The sequence below is a fragment of the Eptesicus fuscus genome, chromosome 3 (genome assembly GCF_027574615.1).
Source record: "Eptesicus fuscus isolate TK198812 chromosome 3, DD_ASM_mEF_20220401, whole genome shotgun sequence".
Lineage (NCBI taxonomy): Eukaryota > Metazoa > Chordata > Mammalia > Chiroptera > Vespertilionidae > Eptesicus > Eptesicus fuscus.
In genome coordinates, this window is record NC_072475.1 from 68272801 (window position 1) to 68293673 (window position 20873).

The following is a 20873-nucleotide window of genomic DNA, read 5'->3' on the forward strand; positions in this document are numbered from 1 at the left end:
ATCAAAGCACACTGTAGTTAACAGATCTAAATTGAAATGAACATAACTATTACCAAGGTTCAAGAACAGACCCAAGTCAATGTGGCTCCATCGATTGAGTGTCCTCCTATGCATCCAAGGGTTGCCAATTTGATGCCTAGTCAGGGCACATGCCCGGTTGCAGGCTCCATCCCTGGTAGGAGGTGTGCAGGAGGCAGCCAATTGGTATTCCACTCTCACATAAATGTTCCTCTCTCTCCTTTAACTTTACTCTAAAAATCAATAAAATAATTCTAAAAAACACTGATATATATATATATATATATATATATATATATATATATATAAAGCTTTTGTAAGCTATGTGTAGTTTCAAGCTCTTGATGTAAACTTATCACTACCAAACTCAATTAAAAAAGAAAAGTACAGTTTACTGGATATAATAGAAGAAAACAGAAAGCTGTATACAGTGTATACTATTCTAAAGATTTTTTTCATAAATGAATTTTTATTGGTATAATAAAAGGAAAACCAAACTTAATCCAGTCAAAATGTTATTTAAATAAAAAAACAGCAACTTGCTCTAAAATAACAAAGCTTAGAAAAAGTTAATTATAATTTTAAACATCAAAGACACAAAATAAGGTGGTTACACACAATTAGCAACAATGGCATTTCAAATCAAAGTAGCTCACAAGCGATAAGTGAAAAACACTAAATGCCAACTTAAAAATCATACTAAATATGTTGATTCCAAATTGAAAGTCAATCTATATAATTTGACTTCTGTCAAAGTGACAGCAAAAACACTTAAAGCTAGAGCTATAAAGATAATTTGTGATGGTGGAAAAGATAATCATGATGTATATATATATATATATATATATATATTTATATATATATATATATATATATATATATATATATATGAGATGGGAATTAAATGATTAAAAGCAAAGTTTAAAATGGCTAACATATCAATTTAGATGCTTCCTGAACTTTAAATGTATCCTTAACCTGATACAGTCTTAGTTGGAAGAGAAATAAAATAGATTTCTAAATCCCACAAAATATCATTAAAGAAAAACTAGATTACACATACACACACACACACACACACACACACACCCTAGCAAATATAAGGACAAAGAAGGTAATACAAGAACCATAGCTTATTATAGAAATATGCCTGTATAAATAATTTAAAAAAAAAACCTTTTATTTAAAGATTGTTGTATGGCTATTGGGGCCAACACTGGATAAGTAACTTGGAAAAAAAAATTATTGGTACAAATTAAAATTCAATCCAAACCAAATATGCCAAAAATCTGAGAAATAAGTTTTTTTTTTTAATAGATGTTACATTTCTTAATAATAAACAGGAAAAATAACTTTAACTATGAATCATTCCCCTATTATAATTAAACTAGAGGCCCAGTGCATGATTGAATCATGAACGTGTAGGGTCCCCTACACGCTTTTGCTTTCGATCGCGGTGGAGCTGGGTGCCTGTCTGCTGGTGCACCAGGCACCCAGCTCCCCCGCTTTTGATGGTCCGCAGCGGGACGTGAGCTCGCTGCCCCAGAGGCCCCTTCTGTTCCACAGCACAGCCATGGTGCAGACGCTGAGCTCACGCTGCCGCTGGCGACGCGAGCTCAGCGTCCTGCTGGCCCATTCGGCTACCCTGGCCACCCCGAGTCCCACCCCCTGCGCCTCCCGCTGGCCCAATCGTGGGCGTAGCGGAGTGATGGTAATTTACATATTACCATTTTATTAGGTAGGATTTCAACAGGGGTACTTCCTTTCTTCCATTTTACATTAATTATTTCTACATATAACAATTTCTAACTAGTTCATATATTTTGTTTTAGCAGTATTCATCAAAAGCAAAATCAAACTCAATTGAGATGTTTTCACTTATCAAATGGCTATATTTTTCTGCATTTTTGCACTAATACATTGTATTTCTTATAGCCCCTTATGCTAAACATTTAGCCAATGTTATCTTTATAAAACTTTTCCCTATATGGCTATCAGAAACAATTTACAGTAAGTAAAACATACTACTGAAAAACCTTAATGTTTTAATTAATGTTAGACTTATCAAATAGAAACCTTTCAGGCACATGGTAAGATACTAAATCTTTAAACTACTAAGTACTTCTCAAACATCACTTTTGAAGTAATCCCTAGCCTATTAAAGTTTGTGCGTTTTTTAAAATATGGAACGCTTCATGAATTTGCGTGTCATCCTTGCACAGGGGCCATGCTAATCTTCTCTGTATCGTTCCAATTTTAGTATATGTGCTGCCGAAGCGAGCACACCTATTAAAGTTTTGATGTATTTTAATAAAGAATGGCAGGAAAAATAAGAGTTGCATTAATCTCCACTGTACTATAGAAATATTTTAATCAATGTGAAAGAAAAACCTAACCTAAATTCAAAAATGAAAAACCAGTTCAAAGAATATGAAATAAGTAGGTATAAACATGGCCAACATACTATTCTTTCATTTTTTCTGAGTAGGATTTATATATATATCTATCAATTGTCTATGCACATCACTGATATTCAAAAATTAATTTAAGAAAAATGTTTATTTCCTACAACTACTCATTTTTAAAAACAAGTCTCTATGTACAGTAACCACACACAAAGCTCTAACAAACAACAGTGCAATGCTTCAGAAAGCCGTTAAGCATCAGTATCAGATTCTTAAAATTTTGGGATATTTTAGTTTGCCAAATAGTTTAAAGATACAGAATTATATCAAATACTCACTTGCAGTTTTCCTTGCATCCTCTCCAGCCAAAAACAAAAGAAACAAAATACCCTAACTGCACAATAGCCATAATATGAAGGAAGTTCATAATCACTAAGTAGATTATTTTTATTTTTGAAATACAGTTCTAATTTCCTTCAGATTATATTTAAGTTGAGATTAATACAGTATTGTAAATGTGGCTGCTGATTCATACTGCATTGCAAATGATTGTTCTAAGGATGAAATCTGTTCAAAAAGCCACAAATTTACATCATCCATGGTAAGAAAATTTAGACCCCATCTTTTTGTGGCTATATCATTGCTGATACTTAATTTTTTAAAAAGTCATTTCAATCACAAAGTATTGTCAAGAGTTTTTCTTCCAATGAGTTGGACCAAAGAGACTTAATATTTATATATCAGTTATATTTAAAATCAGATATTTTTAACAAGTTATCAGTGAGCTGGATTGTATCCTTAACTGACATTATAGCCTTATACTGTTTGGGAAAATAGGTTTCTAATTTTCAGAAAATACTGATAGTTAAAACAAAGGAAACTGGGTTATGCTCATTTGGAATAAAGCCTTAACTACTTGCAAAATCCTATGAACATGTTAGAGCTTTGTCGTATAAACCATTTTTTTAGATTTGATAAGGATCAGAAGGGCGGTAGTTGGGATGGTAAAAAAAAGTACCTACTTTGTTTTTTTATTAACAAAATAATTTATTTAATTTATGATTCTCCTACTAACTTCCACTTCAATTCCCTGGCAAAACACCTAAGGCAATTCTATACAGTCCTTTTGTAAATGAATCATCAACAGAAAAAAAAAATACAAAAACCATATTCTTTGGGCTTCAAAATAGTTGTCATTATTACAATTTTGTAGGATTCCACAGTAAAAGCAACTTAATTACCTCAAAATAAAATCCACATTTCAAGATTTATATAACATTTTTTTCAAGATACATTTCTGGAAAGAATATACTTAATGAATTAGGTAACAAAAACAAAACAAAAACCTCATGATGTTTCCAGTTTTAATTGGAAAAACAAAAATCTTGAAACATATACATACATTTTGGGGGAAAGGAGGATGGTTTGACAATATCCATCAGCAAGTGTTAGTGATTGGTTTTATAATTCAGATTTTTCTTGTTAAATCTCAAGTTCCCAAGTTTATCTAAATGTTTTTCTGTATATTTACCCGTTTGAACAATATCAATATAAATGACTAAAACAACATGGTCTAGAAAATTCTTTGTATAGATTCTTGGCTGAAACATCTTATTTCTAAAATTGGCATTCCAATGCTAGTTTGCCCGTGTTTATCCATATACTGAAATGCCCTCTTTGTACTATACTTAACTGTGTACCATATTTTCATTATTATTCTTATATTTAGGACATAAAGCATCAAAACTAACACTGTACCAAATTCCATATTCACATGACTACATAAGAAATGTCCTCCAGAGATGAAAAATATTGTAATATGATGATGTTTAAAAGGCATGTTTTTATTACTCTTGCATGTATTCTGGCCAAAAATACTGAGCAGCTAATTATGCTCTTCCACACATCATGTTCACTGAGTTTACTACCACAGTTTTAGTGCAACAAAATATCTTTGAAAAGCCATTCTACAGTAATTATGGCAAGGCTCATTAAAATGCAGAGGTAAAGATTCCATTTGTAGAGAAACTTAGAAAATAATGCTTGAAAAGGAAAGGTGTTTCATTAGACTGAATATTTTTTTGTATACTAAAAATATATATAAACATTTCTTGAATTAGTCAATTTTAATGTAGTATAATTTAGTGGTGATAAATTTTGAGAGGTATGCTTAACAAACATTATAATTGAGATTATAGTCTTAGGTAAACATTTAATACACAATACCAAGGCAGTTTCCTTTCTTTTTTTAAATTTTTGTACCAAAAAGTCATACATTTAATGTTGACATTTCTTCTTACCTGTGTGCCTCAGACCAGTAAAGTACTCTGCATTAAAATTTAAATCTTGAGACAGTAGTACAGCATTGAAAAAAAAAAATTGTAAAGCAGCTCAGATACATTGAACCTAGATTTTACATTTGCATCTGTCAAATTAGAATATAAAAAGGTAAGCTTGAAAATCAAGGTGTAAAAGCTTATTCTTCCTCAAGAAAATGTATGAACAATCTGAAAATGATCAACTAGTATGAATGAAACATTGTACATAGTTAAGTCAAATTTAGTGGTTGCTAAACATACCACTCCCTCCTGGAAATTACGGAACCATCTACATGTGAAACTAAGTCATCTTCATTTTCGTCATAATGTTCATCACTGACGAACTTCATTCCCATTTTTAGATCTTCATAATAATCCATTGGTCTTTCAAATCTGAGATTTTCTACATTGTTCCACTGCGTTTTTTCAGGCTCTTCTAAATAGTCTTTCCGTATTAGATTGTTCACCGGATTTTTGTTTTCTTTTTTTACACTGTCTGGGTAAGAATCAAGCTCATCTTGTTGAAGGACATCTATTTGAGATTCTTTTTGCATATCTGAGGGTGGAATGTAGTTCTTGGCAAAGTAATCTCCACGAAACGTCCGTCTTCTCCTATAGCAGAATATTCCACCCAAAACACTTACAAGTATTATGAAGAGAGCCCCACCCACTACACTAGCAATGATCGTGCCAATTGTGTCATCCTTAATTGTTGCCAAAGTTGACAATGGGAAGGGCAATTTTTTTACGTCTTTTGTTAGATCTTCGATGTCAGCAGTTGAGAGATGCCACTGAACTGTAGGCTGAAGGGTGGTAGTAGTAGGAGGATCTAATGGAAACAGTAAAGATAGACAAGACACAGAAAGGCAAAGAATGTCAATGCAGGCTGATTCAGCAGCAAGTTGAAAAGACAGCACAGCTAATGAATATATACTCATAGTAACAATAGTTTTTCATTCTTAATTAGATAAGAATGTAATGGTATTTCTATATTTTTAAAAATAACAAAACTGACAATTACCAATAAAGTAAAAGGAGTAAAAAATTATATACTATGTAAATCCTAAACTATTCTACTCAAAGAAATGTTGGGAGTTTTTTCTTGGTTTTTTAAATGAAAAGCATTACTTAACTGTCCTATATATAGCTGGCTTAATAATTATCATACCAAAAATTAAATCAAGTAATTAAAATGTAATTTTTTTTGGCCAATAGCACAAGAAAATTAAAAAAAGACTGAAAATAATCAAAGTAGGTTTTCTTAATATCCATTTTACCTAATATAGTTTATTTTTATAAGATCTGAATTAATTTATAAAAGAATGAAAAACTATAGAATCTTGTTAAGTGGTCACAGAATAAGCTGTTGGTTTAATAATTCTCTCAAAAATATTTTCCTTAAATAAAGAGAACTCTTCAATTTTTAAAAAGGATATATATAGTACATACCATTATTTAATAATTAAAATAATAAAAAAGCATATTTAAAATGTGTTAGCCAAATGGGCTATTAACAAATGAGACTAACAGACAAAGTAAAAACATATAAACTATAAATTATAAAAATGTCTATAGCCCATGGGTAAAATATGTGAACATTTAGAAAATGGAGGGATTTCAACCATATATGCAAAATTTAATGTTACATTGCTTTATGATGGAGTCTCAAAAAAAGTAGCTAATATTTTAGAGAGAACATTCTAATAATACTTAAATATTAGATGCAAATGATCCTGTGTATTGCCATTAGAATACAGAGAAAATAGCTATTAATATTAAAAAGCAACTAAACATAAACAGTAAAAATTAAAGATTGGTTAATTATCAATTAGGTGGTATTCATAGGTCATGTTGCATAAAACTCTAGAGTTTAAAGAAAGGATGAGACAAAAAAATCTTGAATTTCTTCATTGATAAAAATAAATGACCCAAATGGTAATCTCCTATTATTAATTTTTACATGAGTGGTACAGATAGTTTTTAAAAATGATTGTTAGAAAAATACTAAATCTACATGGGATAAGTTATTCTAAAATTACAAGCTAAAGAAAAATACTTACTGAAACAGGTTTCATCACGGAATGCCATATGTATAGAATGTGGTAAAAATTTAGCAAGTACAGTATAAATTTAATAAGTACAGTATAAGTAATTTCCTATGAGTGTAAACCAATAGAACAGGCAATCCTGTCAAGTATCTTAAATTGGATAATAGTTATATTATATGTAAGTGAATCAAGGAAGAGATTTAATTTGTGAGAACATATTCACTAGCTCAACAAATTAAATCTAAAAAAAAAACCCCACAATTGTGGAACTGCAGGACCATTTCTAGTATTAAAGTAGTAAAGCTTTATAAAACCAAATTCACAGAACCAGGCTATTAAAGAAATAAACTAAAAATTAATCATTTGTAAAATAACTCATGTATTTTCTGAGGAGGGAGGGCTAATAGAAAAGTCAAGTTTTAAGTATTAAATGTCATTTTTACAATGATTCCCAAAGAGAAAGTATTACAATAAACTGGCACAGCATATTTAAATAAAAGTACAATCACCTAAGTAATTATTTATAATTCACAAATTTTTGTGCACAGAAAATTTTTAAAGTTTTTAATGGCTCTTACTGAAATGCTATTTTTACAGAACAATGCATATACCTGAGCTCTCACCAAGTATAAGATATATAATAACATTTTTGCCAAGTGTCCTAAAAAAACCCAACAATCGCTGACATTTACTACTTCTACTTGCAATGTTCTTTATGTGAAAGCTGTTCTTTACAGCTTTCAGATAAATCTAACTTAAAAACGTATCCTCAAAATGCCAATTAAAAAATCTTGTTATTTAATTTTGTCAGTGGTTCTAAAAAATTTTTAGCTTACCATCCCCTCCTCAACCAATGTTAAAAATAGCATACCCTGACTATTAATATGATTGCATGAAAATGGGACTAGTGTCAATACTTTATTATTTTGTATGTTTAAGCAATGGACATATATGGCAATGCATACAATATTTATTCATATTTTTAAATTCTTTCCCTCCTCCACAATAAGTGAAAGTCACAATTAATGTAAGGAGACAGAAATACTAGTATTTTGTAATCACCAAAAGGTACTTATTTATCATTATTTAATATCCTTCACAACAGCATTTCTTATTTTTTCAGTCAGACTTTTTTTTATATTACTTGCTGAATGTGTGATAAATGAGTATATAACAAATGCAATGAACTATACAGTGAGTTCTTCACACCTAAATGAAGAACTTCTTAAGTTTCTTTTTCAAATTAATGAGTTCTGCCAAACGGGGGGGGGGGGGGGGGGGAACCCAGTAAAACCCTTGTAGTTATAAAGTATATTTTAGCATAATAATTACTATTTTAAAAATTAAATTGATTTATTTTTTATTTTAGATTTTATATAAATTCTTTAAGTAAACAAAATCTATGAATCTTAAAGTTTAAGGATTGTTAAGAATGTGTGGATTCTAAGTCTGATAACATGTCTGGTTCCTAAAATCAGTATGATTTGAAATTCAAAATTTGCATAGAATGCACTTTGAGTTTTAGGCAGGGAAGAACTTATGTGATATATAAAAATTTGCTTCCCTATTCTTAGAGAGCAGTAAAAGGTATCAAGGAAAAAATACAGAGCAAAAGCAACGAAAAAAACACATACTGGACAAAGAGTCATTGTATTCCCATGAGTAAGAACTGAAGTCGAATACTGCAGTCTTGAATCAATCACCTCTTGTCCAAAATTTTATGCTTACCCACGTAAAATTATGAACAACTTCTCTCAAACGGGGTTGCTAACTCTATTTTGTTCTGAGTAGAACTTTTAGTCTCCAGTCATAAGACATTCCTTTTACAGATATTTTTAATCATTTCTGAAAATTATAAATACCAATTTTAATACTGAGGTTAAAAAAAAGTTCCAATGAAAAAGATTAACTGTTTGATAATTTACTCTGTGTGAATTATGACCTTTTATTCTAATAAAAGCCTACTAAGCTTTATCAGTCATTTTGGAAAGGCAGCATTTTATCTAGGATACTTGATATAATCCTAAGAAGCTCTTAGAATATTTAAATAAACTCAGCATAATGTATTTTATTAAACACTGTGGATAAAAAAATAAAGTCTAATTCTTGAAGAAAACCATGCTATCTTTTTCTTAAGTTCTTAGTGGCAAAAAAAAAAACCTGTGATTTTTCATATTTACTCTTAGGAGACTTAGTAGAGAATGATCAAAAAATGTGTGAAGTTATTACCAGTTACTTTGTAAAAAAAAAAAAAAAAAAAAGTTACATAAAATAGATTCTGAATTTTTAATTATTTCCTGATTGCTTTCTTCTCAAATTTATCCATTCAGGCAACAAAAGTTCACTGAACACCTACTATGTGCTAATAAGCATTATTATTATTGCTGATGATGAGAATGTAATATATTATAGCAGGCAAAAATCCTGCCCTCTTAGGACTTATGTTGTAGTTGGGGTAAAAAAAGACAAGCATATAAATAAAATATGTAGTATGTCACATGGCAATAAGTACAGTAAAGAAAAATAAGGCAGAAAAAGAAGACAGAAACTAGTAGAGAGGCAAGAAGAGAGAGGTTTCTATTTTAAATACAATTGTAAAGGTGATATTTGATAAAGACGTAAAGGAAGTGAGAATGGAAAGTCCGAGGAAGGCTTAAAAGAGAGGAGTGGCATGATCTGACATATCCTTTAAAAACATCATTCTGGCTGCTCATTTGATAAGAGATTAGAAGTATAACAATTCTAATAGTTAAGTAAGAGTTGCTGATGGCTTGGACCAGAATATTTGAAGTAAAAGTGGAGAATTGGTAAGGTTCTGTATATAACATAATGGGAAAGCTGGCATCTACTTGTTGATGGATTGAATAGGGTATGAGAAAAAAGTCAAATCAAAAGGTAAGTATCAAGGATTATATCCTCAGACATAGAGGGAAATAGCAACCAATAAGTGAAGGGAGGAAGACTAATGGAGGAAGAGATTTCGTGGCAAAGGGCAGGAGAAAGATCAGGACCTTAATTTTGAATGTTAAATTGTGTCTATTTATACTTCTACATTGGGTTAATAATCATTAATAATAATACTCCTGACACAAAAGTCAGGAGTACTAGGAAGTGGATCCAGAATGCCAAAATATATTAATTTAGGATTATCACCAATGTAATCAGTATATATGAAATTTCCCAAATTGAGCCCTAATATTTAAATTATTACATAACCATAATACATTGAGTCTAAGATTTACAAGTAATATCTCACACCAAATTTTGTATAACACCAAAAAAGTAAGCAGTCCTTAAATAAGTACATTTCAAATATACATTTCCTGTGGCTTTAAGATTCTTTTGTTTTTTTAATAAAAAATCTCTAAGGGAAGAAAGGGAGACTAGTATACTAATATTTAATCTTATTTAGATTTCCACCAAAGCACTGCTACTGGAAGAAAGGGAGAGGTAGGGATGTACAGAGCTCTACACTTCTTGTGAGATTCATGCAAAAAATAAAAATAAAAAAAAATGAGCCCCTATCATATGCCAGGCATTAACTAAGTGGTAAATTAAGTGAACACAAATTGCTTAAATGTGAGGATAGGCAAGTAAATAAATGAACATACGATTATAAATTGTGATGAGAAATATGGGGGACTTTTCTTAGATTGAGTGATCATCATACAAGGACAAAGAATATAACATAAAAGCAAGCTTAAAATTTCTCTAAAATCTCTAATTGATTTAGTTTTAGATTTGAGCAGAAATGAATATCCTAACTACCTACCTATAATAGGATTACCATACAAACCTGCATTTCTCAAGGTTCTCTTCCTTTTGTCTTTAATTTTCCATGTATTAGGCATGAAGATTGATGCATTCTTATAGTCAGTCAAGAGATGCTCAAAATAGTTTACATAATTGGTATATATAAATAAGAATTCCATTGACAATTTATTACTTATAGCCACACCCAGAAAACAATGTTTTTAACTCTAACTATATTTTGTGAATATTCAAATTTATATTGTCAAATTAACAAGAACTTTCACAGCAAAACAAATGGAATGTGAAATATTTAAGTTCTTAGTGGCTTAAAGACTAAAAATAAAAAACATATAAAATTTATTTCATTAGAACATTTTCAGTAGTATTCCTACTTTACCTCTCAGTAACCAACACAGCATAGTAACATACTGAAGTGACAATGTTATTTAACAAGCCAGGTCATCAAAGTTGATATCCTACTTTATTTATCATATACTTGTGTGCAGAGTGTCCAACCCAAGACAAAAAAATCCCAGTGCTTGTTCTTGGTGTAAAGAACCTAGAAAGGCACACACTGCCTATGAAAGTAATAAATTAATACCACTGAATTGTAAATTTAACTATATGCATAGGTCTTAAAGTTGTTGCATAGACATTTTGATATTTCTTTAAGTAAAGGAATGCCACTTTGCACATGTATTTCAGATAGGATTACTTTAGATTATTTGGAAAATCTTTAGATTATTGGGAAAATCTTTAGATTATTTTTAGATTATTTGGAAATATCTTTATATTATTTGGAAAATATCTTTAGATTATTTGGAAAATCTCAGATATATTTCCAAATATCTTTATATTATTTGGAAAATCTCAGATTGAGGAATCTATATCTTCACAAGTATAAATTACCACCATGATTATAGTATTATTGTTATGATTGTCACGATAGGAATAATTCAAGTAACCCATTTTGTAAGTAGATATTAACTTACCTGAAATGTAGATGACCTTTTGATCACTTCTTTGACCAAGGGAATTGGTGACTTTACAGACATAAACACCAGAATAATTGAAAGTCAATGGATGGACAAAATGAAGAGTATTGTCTGAAGCCAATAAGCCATCAGGCCACTGTCCATCCAACCTAGATTTGAAAAAGCATAAAATTATTTTATTTATCTTTAGTCTATATTTATTGATAGCTGTTTAAATAAGATATTAACTTTTAAGATATTAGTGAAAGAACCAGAATCCTATGTGTAAAAGTCACTGTAAAATGAAGCATGTACTAAATTATGAATTTTTAATTTAATAAAGTTGAACTAATAAAGTCCATTAAGAATTCTTTCAAAATATCAATTCATGTAAGTGCATCTAGGTCAACATATTAGGATGGGAGGGGAGGAGAGAACAAAATTATGAGATTCTCAAGAATTATATTCAGAAAACTGGAAAATTAGATAGACATCTTATACGAAGACATACTCATATTATCAAAGGAATCAAAATACTTATCTATGAATTATGGACTTAACTCATATCTACAATTTTCTTAATGGGACATCATCTCATTTAAGTACATGATGTGTTTTAGCACTTTTTGTAACATATTTAAAAGCATCATTTAATGCAGAACAAGTCTGTGCTATGCTCCATCCAAAGATGGTTAGTTTTTTGGCCCTGGCTGGTGTTTCTCAGTGGTTAGAGTTCCGGTCCACGCATTGAAAGGTCACAGGTTCAATTTCCGGTCCTGGTTGGGGTGCTTGCAGGAGGCAACCAATCCATGTGTCTCTTTCATATAAATGTTTCTCTTTCTCTCCCACCTTACCTCTCCCTTTCACTCTCTCTAAAAAAATCAATGGGAAAAAATATCCTTGGGCGAGGATTAACAACAAAAATTACACAAAGACGGTTAGTTTTTAAACCACCAAGAAGGGTCTTCTAATAAAATAATTTCATTTGTAAGTTGGACATCTGTGACAGTAAAAACCAAGGCACCATTTTTAAATGGTGCCTACACTAACTTGGCTAGTCCTATCTAGTATATTACCATAAATCACAATGGGAATAAAATTCCACTATAAGAACACTAAAGCCATTCATTACAATGGAACTAAGCATATTATTACATACCATTTTTCCAACCTTGGGGTACAAAATAAAACTCCCCATCAATAGGTTTTTTTCTTTTGAAACTGGTTCTAAAGGCCATAAATTACTTTTTTTTTTTTTTTTTTTTAAGGTAAGAGGTTAAAAAGTCAAGTAAACCCAGACAATTACTATAGTTTGAGTTAGGCAGATTTTCAGAAAGTTCATTCACTTCCTCACTCAGCCTTCCACTATTTACCCTACTGTCCTCTGCTGTGCTGCTGAGATGCAAAACTAAATATCTGATGCTTGCTTTCAATGACCTAAATACATAGTAGGAGACCAACAACTAATTACAAAGAAAGTAAAAACAAAGAATAAAAAGGTAGAATGGAGCAAATCAACACTGGAGAATAATAGGAGGGATGATTTCATTCTGTGATACATAGGGTAGTAGGTGGAAGAACAATCTGTAAAATCTTTTACAGTTGCCAGTATTTTAATTTAGCAATGGAGAATAAAGGCAATCTAATGGTTGAAGAAACAAAAACTCCCAACTTAAGAGAACTTTGGAAAGAACATTTTTATAAACATCAGCTTAAAAGGAGAACTATTTTACTAAGAGGACAAGAATAAATATAAACTATATCTATCTTTCCAACTATCTCTACTTTGGACCCAAAATTCAAATCCCTTTAATTCTGAGAAATATAAAAATGTTTTATAATCCTTTAAATTACTTATTCAAATGAACCACACTAAGAAAAATCTAAATATCACATTGGACTCATAGCAAATGACATTCTAAACACCTTCTATGCTCTTGCACCTATGTTATATTATTTATATTCATTGTCTCTATCCTCACAAAAACTCTAGAAGTACTATTATGACTTCCTCAAAAACAGACATCTCCAAATACAGACACTAGGATAAGAATCCAGAATTGTATCACTTTTAGAAATACTTGATTACACATCTTAACCAATGACTGTTTCCCACTTTTAAGAAAATGTAAATGAAAAGACCTTCCCTACATTTACAACTGTATATTTGCTTAAAGGCAACAGATAGACCAAATATACTATTTCTTTGCTCTCACAAAATCCCACCTAAAATAAGAGTTAAAGGAATTAAAGCTATTAAAAACCTATGAGGAGAAAGCGAACAGGAGACAGAATTCATCAGATAAGATATTTCAACAAACTTTTAGAAGACAGAAAACAGATGATGAAACATTTCTCGTTGCATCAACTGGGGTGGGAGGAAAGGAGGAGGTAGGGAGATGAGGTGATACTGGCTCTAGAGATTAGAGGTCAGGGATGCTGCTAAACACCCTATAATTCATAGGTCTACCTCCCACAAAAAAAGATTAATCTAGCCCAAAATATCAACAGCACCAGGTTGAAAAGCTCTGTTTTGGGCTGAAGAAGTGCTTACAGGAGGCACATGGACCAGCAAGCAGCCAATTTGGTCCAAAGAACTCCAAACAGATTTGGAACTTGGCTCACTGTACTACAGAAGGCCAGAATGAGGAAAGAGACTTAGAGATAAGAACATTAATTGAAAGTTGAAAAAACAAAACAATAGACTGCACCCAACTCTGTACAGATACCAGGCATTTATGTTTAGGTAAAAGAATGAAGGTTAATTCAATAAGTAAACTGAATGGCCATGAAAAAGGACTTTCACCTTTCCATGGGTGACATCAGAAGCTCCCCCAAAGAAATAAACACCTCTCTACATGATCACTCTGAGTGAAATCTACTAATGAGTAGTCCTTTCTATGGGGAGTGTTTCTGATCAGCATTTTAACTTAATGCATCTCTGTGAAATAATTAGAAAATTAATATCTACAAAATGAAAGACAGAAAACAAAACAAAAAAATAGTAGGAAATAGGAAAGAATAGGTAGGAAAAAAGAAGTATCTGCAGAGGGAAGAACTCTATATCCCTAGGAAAAAATAAGAAGATACTATACCCATAAACTAAGAAAAGTATGCTATGAAAATGAACAGAGAATAAGAAAATGCTCTTAGAAAATAAAAGTATGCCCCAATTATATTTTTAATGGGGGTAGGGGGTAAGGAGAGGGGGGAAATCAAGCAAGTCTCCTAGAGAGAACAAAATTTGAAAAATAAGAAAGGATATTCAGTATATAGTAAGTAGAAGTTTCAGTAAGAGCAAACAGAAAACAAAAAAAGAGGGGAAATGAACAAAAAAAAATTATCCACAGTTGAAAAATACAACTCTCTAGATTGAAGGGGTGCCTATATATTGAGAAATATGAATGAAAATCTTATTGTAATAGTTGAAATGTCATAATTAAAGAGAATTATGGATATAGTAAGCTACACAAGTAAAAACAAGCCAATTACTAGCTTCAGGGAAAATAGCTTATATAAAAGAAAATAGAATTCCAATACACTACTTAGCCCTCAGTAAATAATATTTACCTGTCACAGAGAGGCAGACAACAATTACAAAATTTAACTAAAAGTAACTTAATCTTGCCCTAGCCAGTTTGGTTCAATAGCTAGAGCATAGGCCTGTGGACTCAAAGGTCCTGGTTTCGATTCTGGTCAAGGGCACATGCCTGGGTTGGGGGCTCGATCCCCAGTAGGGGGCGTGCAGGAGGCAACCAATCAATGATTCTCTCTCATCATTGATGTTTTTCTCTCTTCCTCTCCCATTCTCTCTGAAATCAATAAAAATATATTTGAAAACAGTAACTTAAATCTCATTGCGATTACAAAAGGTAGGAATATGTATATGGGTACATGCATGTGTGAAGAAATAAATATAAAATTAAATTTTCATCTATCATAATAAGAAGTGAGTAGGTAGCATTAAAAATGAATAAATAAAGAAGGAGCAATTTAAGACCTATAATGGTAACTACCGGAAGGAACTGTTAAACTCTGAGGAACAGAACTGTGGTTGGTAGGAAGGTGGGGAAAGGTGCAATAGAACACTTAGAACCCCTTCATTTAATTTAATTTTCACCTATTAATATAATCATGTATTACACTGATAAAAGACAACTTTAGGCACTTAAAAATTCTTTTCACTTTTAAATAAATAATTTTAGAAGTATCTAACATTATTACCTGCTCCACACAGATTTGAAGGGTGGTGGATTTGCATCAGCATTACACTTGAGATTAACACCTTTTCTTCCTACAAACCAATTTCCATCATAGCCAGTTACTGAAACTTCGGGAGCATCTATAAAATAAATTCATGACAGAACAGATTATTTTATGTTAATGATAAATACAATATAAAATGGTAAAGCATAAACATAGTAAATTAAACTTTAGAAGAATAGAAATAAATTTTTCTTCTCTTAGTGGACATAACCAATGTGGAAGACAGTACTCAATAAATATTAGTTGACCAAATGAATAAATAAACAAACAGTGAGTACCCAAACATTAAGCAATTACAAGCACCTATAGTTCTTGTTATTATAAACACTGAATGTAAGAATATCTACAAATCTATAATCACCAAAAGCAAAATTTAAAGAATCCTATTATGAAAAAAATATATATATATGAAAATACATTTCAGTTCTTAATTCAATAATGAGACATGGCATTTAAAACTACCTAAAACCTATTATGGAAAAGAATAGGATGCTAAGAGAGAAGACAAGAGGAAGGGTTTAATATAGATCGGGGATGAGATTGGGGATGTCATGAAACACTTCCTTAAGGAACTAATTAATACAAGGTACAGGGACCCTCCATGTTTCTGTGAGCTACATAGTAAATTATATGAATAGTACATGGTCAGATGGGAGGTTAGAGAGAGACTGTATTAGTCTTTAACTATGCCAGAAAAGCTTGACCTACTATCAAGCAAGGTTTATAAAAAAGTAGTAAATAATTAAACTTTCACTAAGGTACAATTACTTAGAATTCTAAAAAAGAAATTCCTGCCTCTTATAAATTCCAAGAATTAACAAGCATTTTCAAAACTTAAAATTGGTACTAAAAAAGTTGCTGAAAAAATAGTATAGATATCTGTAAGTTTAATTTATTTTAAAAGGAGGGGAGAGATACTAACGTATCCCCAAAGAATACCTCCATATTTTGAGAGATGAATTTTAGATATAAGATTTTATCTTCTTAAACTTTGTTCACATGTTTTATAGGTCCCTATTAAGAGGAAAAAGCCATAAGCACTCTAACAACATTTTAGGAGCATGCTAATAAATCTAAATAATAATTACAATATCTTATACTAGAAAAAAATGTATTTATATATTTAGGATTGCATTCAAGCAAACAAAAAATAATATACATAATACAAATTGAAGAAAATTTCAGTTATGATTAGATACAGGAAAGGAAAATATATCTGAGAAAAATATTAATAGTGCTTACAATTAACATCTGAATTTTACAAGAAAAAGAAAAAAGTTAAGAGTCTGAAAGTTAGGTAAGAAAGGGGAGAAAATTTAATTGGATTCTCCTCAGAAGTAAGGCGACAACAAGGTACTCATATTTAAGAATACAATGGTAATAATATTCACATAGGTATCTTCTCAAGTTTAATCCTATAAATGTTTTTAAAAAATCTTTAGAATTAGCCTTAGGAACCATTACACCAAGTCTAATTAATTTTAAATTCCATGCATTATATTAAAAAAAAACACACAAAAATCAGAACTTCATAAACCTATCTACATTTATGATCTGTACAATGATGGAAATGACAGAACCTAAATACTTCTCCAAATTTTATTTCTAATATGCTTAATTTTCATTTTCTTTGCCCTTAGTGATCTGCACCATCAGTTTTTCTGTTGCTCAACTTTTAAAATGCTATGCAAAAATATAAAGGGAAAAGTATACATACACAAACATAAACACAACAGAGTATCCCATAACAGAAAATACAAGATAGGCCAACTTTAAGCTTATCTATAATGATTATTATCCCAATGATGTGTCTAAAATATTGTTTTACCTATATGAGCTAAATAATTCTATGTTAGAGAATAACTTTAATATCATTGTCCATCTTTACAAACTGATAAAAACTGTTCTGGTTAAATGTAATTTCCATAAAAATATATATTTTTAATTAACGGGAAAAAACGTCAGTAAGGAAAAGCTGTAAGAATTTCTGAATACTAAATATTAAATTAAACACTGTTTGATACAGAATAATTTTAAAGAAAATGAAAACAAAATGCATCACATGTTTAAAAAGCAAATACTACCATTTACTTACATTGTATATCTAATATGAAAGAATATCGGATGTCCTTTTCCAAGGCTGGATGTTTTACAACACAAGTAATTCGCCTTCCTCTAGCAAATCTGGTTGGAAACAGCTTGTATTGGCTGACAATTGTGGCTGTTTCATTTGGAAAGGAAGTTGTAGTGGACTCCATTTCACCAAGATCACCTTCCCAGTTAATATGTGCAACTGGTTTCCCAGTTGCTGCAATACAAATGGCTGCTACTGTTTCGTTTCCTCCATCAATTAAAGAATCTGGCCCTTTTATCAAGCTCACAGTGGGTTCAACTGTTCAAATTAAAAAAAAAAAAAGAAGTTACATGTCAATTAAGAATATATTTATATTCTTCCAAGCCACATCTAGAAATATTTCATAAATTTAGGAGTAACTGCATATAAAGTATAGGCACACGCTTTTATGGTAAGTCTTGGAACAAAAGATGATCATGAGCCAGGACAAATAAGAAGCCAAGATTTTATATAAACATTACAAAGATGGCTTTCCTAGTGACAGATGAGTCCTTCCCAAAATTAGCATGTACAAAAAATTACTGTGAAATGGACCAAAATTTTCACTATGAAATTAAAGGTATTATTACTCTGAAAGGAAAAAAAAAAAGGTAGTTCTAATACTTATTCATTTGTGCAGCAAAAATATATAAAGCATATTTAGAAATAAAAATGTAAGTATAGAACTGACACTGTTAAAACAGAATATCACTAATACTTATTCAATGGAATGTGCATGCCACCTATTTTTTTTTCCTGGTATAAGTAACCTTAATGTTAAACACTCTATCAAAGGCCTTCAATTATGTTTTGTATCTCCCTTAAAAACTTTTATCTGATAAACACTACTTACCCAGATGATCCCTAATTTTCTCCAACTTTGATACAAGGCTTGACTCTATATTTTCTAACCATCTGCCTGGTATTTTTTGCCTATATATTTTCAAACTAAAAACAACAAATGTTGAACTGTCTATCATCTTGCTACCAATCGCTAACACCTGTTTTTCAAAGAAATGCCCATTTAAATTAATGGTAACATAATTTACTCAATCACCAAGGTTCAAGATCTGTCATTGTTCAAACCTCCCTTTTTTCTTATATTCAGCAAGTTACAAAGATCTGCTAGTTATTCCTTTATAATAGCTCCCTTCTTCAGTCAAGTGGCAGAAATTAGTAAATGAATTTCAAGCCTTCATAACTTCATGGCTGAGGCATTATAATTTCAGGACCTCTTCATTTTAATTAATAAAAAACACCAGACTGATCATCCTCAATCACAACTTTTATCACATTACTACCTAAATCAGATCTAAGTTAGTTAATCCTCTAAGCAAGGTGAGAAGGTGGTCAAAGCAGTGTTTCTCAAACTTTACTGTGCACCCAAATCATTTAGGGATCCTGATAAAATGTAGATTTATCATTCAATAAGTTTGATATATATCTGAAATTCTGTATTTTAACAAGCTCCAAAATTATATCAATGCTGCTAGTTCATGAACCACACTTTAAAACAGCAAGAGCCTGAGAATAGAAGGGAGGTGAGAAGCAGCACAACATTATACATTAAGTTCAAATTTCTAGTAATATACAGGTCAAATTCCCCATCCTAACATTCAAATTACTTTAATGTGGTCCTACTCTACCTTTCTAGCCTTTAATTCTTTGAACAATCAACAAATTACTCAATGTTTCCACTAATGAGGGTTCTCAACAGTGAGTGTTCTCCCACTCTCCCCATCTCTTTCCAAAGGACACTTGGCAATGTCTGGTGATATTCTAAGTTATCATAAATGAGGAACTGCTACTAGCATCTAGTGGGTAAAAGCCATGAATGTTACTAACCAGTCTACAATGAACAGGATAGCACACCCCAACAAATTCCAGGCCCAAATTTCAACAATACTGACTTTGAAGAAATTCTGCCCTAGTGTGTATTGTTTTCTGCCTGCTTCTGTTAGTTCATTCCCTATACTTCTTTCCTTTTTGCCTACCCCAAACCTACCCACCACTCAAGAACTGGCAACTATTTTTTATACAAAACATTTCTAAACTGACAAGTTCACCAGCCCATTCCTATATCCTTCTTAAATAAAATTAATGTATGAGACTGCTATTAATTAGGGACTGTTACAGGCTTGAGGGATATCATGTTAGATTTTAAAGTGTAAAGTTGTAAGCCCATCACATGTTTACAGTGAGGGAAAAATATAATGAACAGTATGGTAACTGCTACAATATAGTCATGCTCGAGATACAATGGCAAAAGAATAAAAATCATCAAAGTGTGGAGGGAGATCTTTCAAGAATGGCTTCCAAAAGAATGTGTTTTGATGGACAGTGGTTAAATAAAAGAATGTAGGAAGAGAGAGATAGAAGGAAAAACAAGGCAATCCAGGCATAATGGCAAACATAAAAACGTGGACAGGTGTTAAAAGAATTACAAATAGTTTACTAGGATTATAAAATTTGAGTCCTGCGAGAGGAACAGAAAGGAATGAAATAGGTGAAGTTATAAGAAGCATGGGTAAAATTATTATTAGTCTTATACTGTAAACAGTCTTGAGTTTTAAAGCACTGAGTACTACATTAATTTAGGAGAAATTCCTAAAATTTAAAGCAAAAATAAATTATTCCCACCAGCTCTCTCTTCCATATACAAACTATCTATTATGTTCTTGACACTAAACTTTTTTACCCTAATGGCCTGTACTTGATTTTTCAGATATTTATGCCTTGCTTTCCAATCAAAATATTTCTCAAAAATAGCAATTTTCATGAATGTAAGTTATATTTCCTCACAACTCATAGGATAGTGTCTTAAACATATAAATTCCTCAAAAATTTTATTTTATTTTTGCATACTATCTCTCAATAGAAATATATATATAACAAATTTGGACAAAATTGTTTTCCTGCATTCAAGAGACCCTAAAGTTACTGCATTAAATGTTAGGGGCTGTGTACTTATTTGGTTC

General features: G+C 31.1%; 1 protein-coding gene and 1 non-coding gene across 4 annotated transcripts in view; both read right to left on the reverse strand.

Annotated features, from left to right (window-relative positions):
* Nucleotides 1–20873, reverse strand: part of NECTIN3 (nectin cell adhesion molecule 3) — a 138214-nt gene that overhangs the window by 54632 nt on the left and 62709 nt on the right. The window contains exons 3-6 of one of the 3 annotated variants that reach the window (XR_008555590.1): nucleotides 17878–18174; nucleotides 15741–15858; nucleotides 11535–11686; nucleotides 4724–5570 (exon numbers count right to left, since the gene is read on the reverse strand). Coding sequence is in view for 2 of the 3 variants with exons in the window: in XM_054713988.1 (XP_054569963.1) it covers nucleotides 5003–5570; nucleotides 11535–11686; nucleotides 15741–15858; nucleotides 17878–18174 (1135 nt within the window). In the remaining variant the exon portion in view is untranslated. The remainder of the gene's footprint in view (nucleotides 1–4723; nucleotides 5571–11534; nucleotides 11687–15740; nucleotides 15859–17877; nucleotides 18175–20873) is intronic. The other 2 variants (XM_054713988.1, XM_054713989.1) reach the window with 2 other exon arrangements.
* On the reverse strand, nucleotides 2196–2302 carry LOC114233416 (U6 spliceosomal RNA). The gene has a single exon (XR_003619560.2). It is a non-coding gene; the product is annotated as a U6 spliceosomal RNA (small nuclear RNA).